Here is a 9,412-nt window from a genome sequence, read left to right as displayed (position 1 = left end):
ATGAATGGAAATAGTTACAAAAATTGTAAACACGTTTCTTTTTAAGGTTAAAACGGACAATGTTTACCCAGAAGAATGTGATAGTTACAAATAATAACGTGGGGTTTTAATAATAATAATTTTTATTAATCATATAAGACAAAATGATAACCTTGTTTTTATATGATGCATTTGTGATAACTCACATCAAATCAAATAACAGAAAAAGTTACTAACACGATAAAGATAGACTAAGGGCATGTTTGATTACTGTTTTTAAAAATTATTATAGAAAACAGTTTTTGAAAATAATTTTTTGTGTTTTTTTAAAAAAAAAAATGTATTTGGGAACTGAATTCTGATAGTTTTCATTCTAAAAAAAAAATGTTTGATTGAGTTAATAAAAAAAATTTAGAATAAATAAAACAAAAAACATGTTTGAAAGTTATTTATTATTTTAATTAATAAAATGTTTTCTGTCATTAACTTGATATTATAAATATATAAATAATTTTCATATACACAATTTATTTAAATTAAAAAAAATTATTCTATTTTGAAATTTTTACACCCGTTATAATTTTCTTAAACAAAGAATGACTTTGTCACTATATACAAGTATATTAATTTCAATAATTTAAGAAAGAAGAAAAGGTTTGGGGTGAGGGTGTGATGGTTGGATGAAGCTCACCTTTTTGAAAACACAAAAAATAATCTATTCTTTAACAATGAAAAAACAATCAAATAAAAAAAAATGATTTTTGAAAATACAAAAAACAAAAACTCACCTCCTTCTCCGGACAAGTTCTTTGTGTTTTTTATTCTTGTAAACATTGTCCATTTTATAACAAGCTCTAACCCATTAACAATTGTGTCAAACCGAGTCTACTTATTGGGGAAACAGTGGGATGAATTTATCATGGCGGAAAATGGGGAGAAAGAAAGAAACCGAACCTAACTTTATCATCATTCTGGGATGATGAGAGAGAAGTTCCTTGGTATTAAACCACAGCCTCAGTGATACAAGCTTGGACTCTGGTTTCATCACCTCCTAGCTCCCACCCTCTCTCCCTCTCTCTCTCTTGAAAATAATTTTTCCCTCTACCCTTCCTAATTGAATATATGCTAACATCATCTTGATTAAAGGCACATATTCGTAAGAGAAAATCTCAGATAAAAATTTTTATTTATAAGAATCAAAGAACATCAAAAACTTTCCAACAATCTTATATTTTTAATCTATCAAGCAATTCTCATTTGCTTAAAATTATCATCCTTCTTTTTCGTATGCCCAAGTCACATATGCTATAATTTGGTAGTGTTTGAAATTGATTAAGGTTAAAATTGTAATTATGTTTGTAACCATGCTATCTTATGGTGTATAAAGATGATCAATTTTCTATCTTTTCATCATAAAAGGAGGTACCAAACCATTTCTTATTAGGAGACATATGAAAGGAGGATAGTGAATCATAGATTCATTCATCTCCTAAGTACCGACAATAATTGAAATAACATTTATATACAGTATTTAAAATTTTCTCAACAACAATCACGTTACAAGAAGTAGATGAATTTTTTTTTTTTCAATTTCCCTTGTGTTTCGGACAATTTCTCACATAGTGTTGTTCTTTATTGTAATTGAAACACTTGTTTATTTCTTTTGGACTTTGATTTAAATTTGGAATGACCTTTCTTGCTGCCTCTCTAGTCACCAAAACCTCTATCCAAGCTTTCTCATCTACTCTTAGATTTTTTTTTTCTTCGATTCCTTTTGAGTTTAATGTTGCTCTAACATTTTTTTATAGATAGAATATCTACATCATACATTATACTATTCACAAAGTGCTTGTAAAAATTTGCTAAGGAACTCGTCAAAATTATGGTTCGATTTATATCGTCAATTTTGTTATCAATATTCTTTTGATTTATAATAGTTTTATTAGCTTCATCTAGATGGTCTTTAATTGATGTACATTCTTTCATTTATATAGTAAGTAATGATTTTTTATATACAAGTGATTTGTAAAACACTTTATCATACATAGACTTTCTAATTTCGACTCTAATTTATAAATTATATCATTTTCTATAATTTAAAAAACATATCTCATTACCCAAGTTCAATAAAATAACATTGTCTCTTTCTTTGTAAATTTATGATTCTCTTTATTATACATTGTTATTGGTTGAGTCATTTTACCTTCTAATGCATTGGACAATTTTTATTAAATTAACAAGACACACATCTTAACAAACTACGAATTAAAATTATTTCTTTCATCAAAATTTTCAATTTTAAATTTTATTGTATTTTAGGTCTAACAACCTTAGCTTTGATAATAATTTATTATTAAAAAAATCATGGTAAAGAACATTTGCATGCAACATCTAAATTTTCTTTTATAGTCATCACATCACGAGAAGTAGAAGCTGTTTCTTTTATCTTTAATGTCAACCTAAATTAGAATGGAAACAAATGTTTGTTTATAATTCTATAATTAAATCCAAGATGCTATGATGTTGAATATCATAAAAGCTTTTCGGATTTTTTTTGTTAAACATCAATTAGTTTAAGGGAGAATTACCGAATAGGGTAGGCTGGAAAAAATAATAACTATGAAGGTTCTCTCTTTTAGAGGACGTGAAAAAATTAAATAAAAATAAATTAAATTAGTATATATAAATACCTCAATTTTTATTTAGTGTTTTGAAATTATTTAATAATTTTTGTATATATATATATATATATATATAAATTACGTGAATTCAAATTAGTATTTCATTTGGTTTCAGAAATTATTTATGATATAGATATGTTGTGAAATATGCTATGATCATACAAAATTACCATTTTTATAAAAAAAAATTCATAAATTTCTTAATTAGATTTTATTGTAATGTATTATAATATAAGTGTATTTATATTGTAATTATAACATATTTTTGTTGTACCTGTATTTTATAATAAAAGTAATAATATTGATGATCATCTTTTAGATCTTATTAATATTTAATATATTAAATATATTAACATCATCCACCTGATGTATTGAGAAAAAAAAATTATATGATTTTTTTTTTTAAAAAAAAAAACATTATGCAAAGGAAAAAAAATCATATAAAATTTTTAAAATTATTTTATTATAAAAATAAAAAATGATTAAACATTTTCTATCATTTTCTTATTTTTTTAGAGAATCTGAATGAAAAATTAAACATTTTATCTTCCTTAAATTTAATACAAAAACATAATTTATCAATTTAAAATTTATATATGAAAAATTCATTATTTTTATTATATAATTATAAAACTTATTTTTTTCTTCATAAAATTAAAAAATAGAATAAAAATAAAAAAAGGTAAAAAAACAATAAATGATATTCTGAAAATATTTTTGTTTTAAATAGTAAATTTAAATAACAAATTATATATAATTATAAAGGTTAAACCAAAAATTTTGATTTAAAATTTAAATATCAATAATTACAATAAATATGGGACCCATGTACCATAAATGTATTGACAAATCAAGTGAAGTGTTTTAAATGCTTTGAATTTTAAAAGTTTTAGTTAAAGGGTGGTTTTGGTATATTAAGCCTATTAAAGTCCTCCTCAATAATTATTAAAAGATACCACTCTTTCTAGTAATTATTTTGCCCGATGCACCCTTTTAGGTAATTCTCCCTTAGTTTAATTACTAAAACTGCATGAAAATTTACCTTGCAAAAAGTGGATACCCTCTTAGTTTAATTATTTATTTATTTTTTAAAAAGGGTTATTTTGGAAGTAAATCCAATTCTTGGGTTTTGAGAACCCAATTATTCCCAAAGAGGTGACCCAAAATCCCTAAAGAAAAAGGGGGATGCCTTTTGCAAGAGGGGCACATGGGAGCATCAGTGGGTCTTCCCATGTTGTAGTTCAAATGCCACTACAAGAATATGTTCTCACATCATAACATATCATGCCCCTCTCACATTTCCCATCAATTATCATTTTAATCTTTTTCTTTTAAGATAAAGTAGGAAAAACCATCATTTTTAATCATATTATCTCCTCATTCCCCTTTTTGTTTGTTGTAATCACATCTTATGATCTCTTCTTTTGCGAACTTTTATCATATTCATATTATTTTTAATTTTAATTTAAAATGAAATTAAAATTAAACTATTCGAGAGGAATTCTTAAAGTTGTCATATTTTAAAAATATTTGTCCTTCAATTTTTGAAGAATTTTTTTTTTAAATGTTGTGAAATTTTCAAAAAAAAATTCCAATAAAATTGTTGAAAATGGGGCCCAAAAAGTGGGACGTGAAAGACACCAATGAAATCGAGCTAAATCCATATTTTGAGATCCGAACTGTCGTCCCAGTCAGCAAGTGGTCCCCACCACATCACCCACGGCACCAACCACAGCCATTGCCACTTCCCAATCAAAAACTACAAACCCCAGCCAGCTTCGAAACGTCGTCGTTTGATAGTACATTATTCACCGTACAGGCATACACAGATAAAAAGGCCATACAGACCACCTCAAAAAACGATCGCCTCAACGAATCCAATTCAAAAAAAAAAAATCTCCGGCGATACACTGTCGCCGGCGGTGACCGTGTGTCGGATTCCGGTGGAAGGATGGCTGTTGACAGTGAGAAGTCGTTCTCTGAAGAGAAAGTCTGGAGCCTCTGTAAAATGCCGTTTTGGCAATCTAACAACGCTTCTTCTTCTTCTTCTTCGACTTCTTCTTCTTTGCAGAGTGTTCATCAGCAGAGCCAGAGTCACCAGGTTCTTCAATCTTCTAACGCTGTGTCTTTCGTGACCAAGTCTCTTCTGCCCACAAGGAGGAGGCTTCATCTTGATCCTCCCAACAAGCTCTACTTTCCCTGTAAAGCCTTCATTTTTTCTTTTCCTTTTCCTTTCCTTTCCTGGTTCTCTTTGTTTGAGGATTTTCTGATGTGGCTTAGTGGATTCTGGATGATTTATTGGTTTAGGCTGTGTTCTCTTGCTTAATTTGATGACTTCTTGATCTGGGTCTTCTTCATTCCGTCTCTATAGCTAATATCTTCTGTTGTTTTGGAGTGTTTCCATTACATAATTTCTTGGTTCTTGGAGTTTCAATGTGGTTCCAATTACTCTTCACTCAGTCACTAGGCCCTGTAAATAAACTTTCCTTAGAATGCTTTCATCAATGTGATAAGTAGCCTGGCATAGATTTGGCTCCAGAATCTGGGCTATATCATATTCCCTAACATTTTGAGGAAGAATAATGTAGGAGATCTTCATGAATGCCTGCTAGATTTGTTACTTTTTTATTTTTCTTTTCCATTTCCTGATATGTGTCAACTCTGTTTCTTTTCAAGATGAACCTGGTAAGCAGGTGAGGAGTGCCATCAGCATCAAAAACATTAGTAGGTCTCATTTAGCTTTCAAGGTATGGAATTTAGCTTTGTCGATTGTTTTCTTCATTTTTTTCCTTCTTTGGATGCTGATATTTGAGTGGTGTGTAGCTGTGTCGGAGTCCTTGATGCCCATTATTCAAATATTTGCAACCCCATTCCTACCCTCTTTGGATCTTGGCCTATTGCCAGACCCTTGGCTGCTAAATTTGGATTCCATTAAATACCCCATTACATTTTATAATCAGAATTTTGATTTTTGTAATAGTCTCTTTAACTTATGTCATTAGTGCCAATACCTACTCAGGAGATCTAACTGGTGTCCATGTTCTCTTTAGTTTCAAACAACAGCACCAAAAAGCTGTTATATGCGTCCTCCAGGGGGGATACTAGCTCCAGGCGAAAGTCTTATTGCAACAGGTAATAGTTCTAGCTATTTTCTTGGTCTCTTTATTCTTGCTTCCCTTTTTTTTTTTTGTGTTCCTTCCCCTGATTTTCTACTGAACTGCCAGTGTTCAAGTTTGTGGAGCATCCTGAGAACAACGAGAAACCAGCAGTAGATCAGAAGAGCAAGGTTAAGTTCAAGATCATGAGCTTAAAAGTTAAAGGAGAAATGGATTATGTGCCTGAGCTGGTATATTTTTTAGCCTAGCTCTTTGATTGCTTGTTATTGTTTTATCACACCATCATTACTTGGATAACTTATGTGCAATCTCCTGAATTTTGAAATTTATTGGTTTTTCCTGTATGGAACCAAATTTGTTAAGTTCTACATCTTTTCTTTTATATTTGATGCTAAAAACTGCTCAATCATCTGCCATTTTTTAATGTATATTCAATGCCACCATGTGTGGTTGCATCAAGTTGCCATTGACAGTAGCTCCTTTAAAACTGGAAAAAGGCAAAGAAATAGGACATATTAAGTAGTTATAACATTAAATGGTGTTTCTGTATTTGCATAAATATTGTTGTCAGAGTGGATGAAGACAAACAAGACAATCAATTCAAATTTGGGTTGCATTTGAAAATCCTATTGAGGTAATGTATTTGTTATTTTCCATTTGGGTTCTAGCTATCAAAAGAAAACATTGGTTGAGGTGAAGGTTTTCTTCAAGCAACAATGATCTCTGTTACCCTTTAAGCAAAATGATAATCACCCTTTTTTTTCTCCTTCTTAAGGATCAATTTCGGGTTTTCCTTCAACTTATTTTAAGACTACTATGATAAATCCCTGCTTGCTTGAATCTGGGGCCCTGGCCTTAACTTTATTTTCTATGAACATGCTCTATTACAAATTTCTCTGAATAATTCAAGAATTGTAGCATTGGACATTTGAATTCTTGAGACTTAACCCTTTCTTCACAGTTTGATGAGCAAAAGGATCAAGTTGCAGAAGAGCAGATTTTGCGGGTTGTTTTTCTTGATACAGAGCGCCCTAGTCCTGTAAGTAGGATTTAGTTGGTTATATGCCCGCATAGATGTCCATATCTGTGTTTGTGTTTGCATTAAATCATTGCCCATTTCTGTCAAGCCTCTGGAAAAACTTAAGCGACAGTTAGCTGAGGCTGAGGCTGCACTTGAGGCACGAAAAAAGCCCCCAGAAGACACAGGCCCTAGAATTGTTGGGGAAGGACTTGTCATAGATGAATGGGTGAGGCATTTCAGTATTCCATTTTCTCCTTGCCCGTTTGGGCTTTCTGAAAATGCACTTCTCTTGCATCACCTTACTCTGTTATGCTCCATTTTCCCGTTTTATACAGAAAGAAAGAAGGGAAAGATACCTGGCCAGGCAGCAGGTTGAAGGGATTGATTCAGTGTAACGTGTGGTTTCCTCTTTTGTTTTACGCTCAAGTAGAAGTGTTTGTAGTATCCTACTTGAAATCTTGCTCATTTGTCCAGGGGATTGCTCCTAAACTCCCTCAAGGGGTTGTAAAAAATTCTTGTATTTTTGCCATTATCATGGGATATTACATGCATTTGGTTTAAGTTACAGTTATTCAGGGCTCATGCTCTCCTTCTTGTAGATAGGAGGATCTTGATTTAGAAATAAAATCATTATTTTTTGGCAAATCAAAAGTTGTTTACTCCTTAGTCTTCAGATCCATTAGCTATATTAACAGCTTGTTGCAGTGGCATTCAATATTCTTCATGTAGTTAATTACTACTTTCACCAGTTTGGTGAACAACAAACTCCTAAATTTGTATGAATTCTCGAAAAAGGTCTTGATAACACTTGTTATGCCGGTAGAAGCTTCGGTGTCTTTAGTCAGTGCAAGACCCATGCATGAAGATGCACAAAAACATTGCCAGAGAAAAAGGGAAAATTTCAATATGACTATTGAGCTTTGAAATATTTCATGCTTATCCTTATGTCTACATCCTAAAGCACGGATTCTTGCTTCATCGGTCATCTGTCTCTCTTCCTAATCATATCTTATACAATTTTCTTTTTACCAAAAGAAAGTTGTTTTTTGATGAAAAGAAAAGTTGATTCTTAACAAAAAGGAAACCATTTTTTAGAAGGAATTATGGTATATGAATTTAATATTCTACATAATGTTTCTTCTTTATCCAAAAAAATATATATCAAATAAAAATTTGAGACACTTTCCGGTAGGATTTCCCATAAACCAAAAGTGGTAAAGAGTTTTTAAGCTATACAGCATATTACTCCCTGGAAGAATCCGTAGACATGTCCTGAACCTTGATGAACAAACTTTGTTGGCACCAATGGCTTTTAAAGAAACCTAAACAAAGGCATGACCTAGAGTAGTATACCATAAGGAAGATTTATGTGTAGTTAGAGTGATAAAATAATGGTTAGTTAGTACTATTATAAATGAATTGAATGCTTAAAAGCAAGCAAAACTCCACAGGATGCTTGGCTGGAGATTTGGTTAGAACAAGGATGATCAAATGTTACATTACTTAATTGAATAGAACTAGTGGAATGAAGATTCTGATCTAGATTCGATTATATTTTCCACTAATCTTAGATTATAACGTTAGTTTATAATATAATCGAGGCGTTGTGACATGTTTGGGAACATTCTAAAGTTTGGTGAATCTCTCAGTTGTATATGCATGCTCAAGTTCTGAGCTTTCATGGTTTTGAACTTTCGCCATGGTTTTGCAGTGATGGCTCAATTACTGGGCATTTTAGTTGCCATTGAAAGCATTCCCCATGGTGCATCCAAACATGTCCTTAGGTATTGAGAATAAACTAAGACAACAGGGTAGTTTAATAAGCCAAAGTAGCAAGCAATCATGAATATAACAAAAGGGGAAGATCTTATCTTTTAAAATGGTTGATAGTAGTAGATATGATGTGAGATGGAAGCCAATAACCATATGGGTTAGTGTCACTTTCTTTTTATAAAATGGGAAACATTATACAAGATTATTGTGAGAAGACCCACCTTCAATCAAGTAGTTGTTTTAAGTGGGGTGCTCTACTGACCCACTCAATGACTTTGCCCTACTTATTATTATTATTTTTCTTTGAGGACCTTCCTCTTTGAATTGAGATCTATTGTCATCAGTGGAGAACCCTAATGCCAGACTATTCCATGTGCTTCTTGATTAATCATACAACATCTTAGCTAGATTCAGAGTAGAAAGATCAATAAAAACATTGTTAGACTTTTGGGAGTTGAAAGATCAGTAGAAACATTATTAGATTTTTGGTTGTTGAAAATTTGAAACTATATCAAATAAGGCATTAATGGGATTGGTTAAATCCAGAGGGAAAGTGAGAAATTTTTTGGAATGATTTTCCAGGCCAATTCCATCTCCTTTTTCTATGTTCTGTGAAAAGCTAACAAAGAAAATAATTGGAAAAAATAAAGCATTCCTCCATGGAGAGTGAAGCTCAATACTCTTTTGTCCTCTCCCACCACACCCATTAATTTGATAATATCCTAAACAACTTATTAAAGTTGAGGAGCAAAATAATTACAAAGCTCTTTATTTAGAATTAGTTTTATAGGTGGACCTCACTTGAAAGATCAAAAGAATGTGAATGAGGGTGACCCATGAGC

At 31.2% G+C, this 9,412-nt stretch overlaps 1 protein-coding gene across 1 annotated transcript; it reads left to right on the top strand.

Moving 5' to 3' along the window:
* Positions 1 to 4,524: 4,524 nt before the first annotated feature.
* LOC117926199 (vesicle-associated protein 4-1-like) lies at positions 4,525 to 7,442 on the top strand. Its single transcript, XM_034845277.1, has 7 exons — positions 4,525 to 4,861; positions 5,337 to 5,407; positions 5,711 to 5,792; positions 5,885 to 6,006; positions 6,738 to 6,815; positions 6,904 to 7,023; positions 7,133 to 7,442. Exons 1-7 carry the CDS (start codon positions 4,612 to 4,614, stop codon positions 7,190 to 7,192), a joined length of 783 nt encoding a protein of 260 aa, XP_034701168.1. The 5' UTR covers positions 4,525 to 4,611; the 3' UTR covers positions 7,193 to 7,442.
* Positions 7,443 to 9,412: the final 1,970 nt, after the last annotated feature.

Source organism: Vitis riparia, chromosome 12 (assembly GCF_004353265.1).
Source record: "Vitis riparia cultivar Riparia Gloire de Montpellier isolate 1030 chromosome 12, EGFV_Vit.rip_1.0, whole genome shotgun sequence".
Lineage (NCBI taxonomy): Eukaryota > Viridiplantae > Streptophyta > Magnoliopsida > Vitales > Vitaceae > Vitis > Vitis riparia.
Note: the sequence above shows the minus strand (reverse complement) of the source record. Positions and strands in the feature narration are given on the sequence as shown.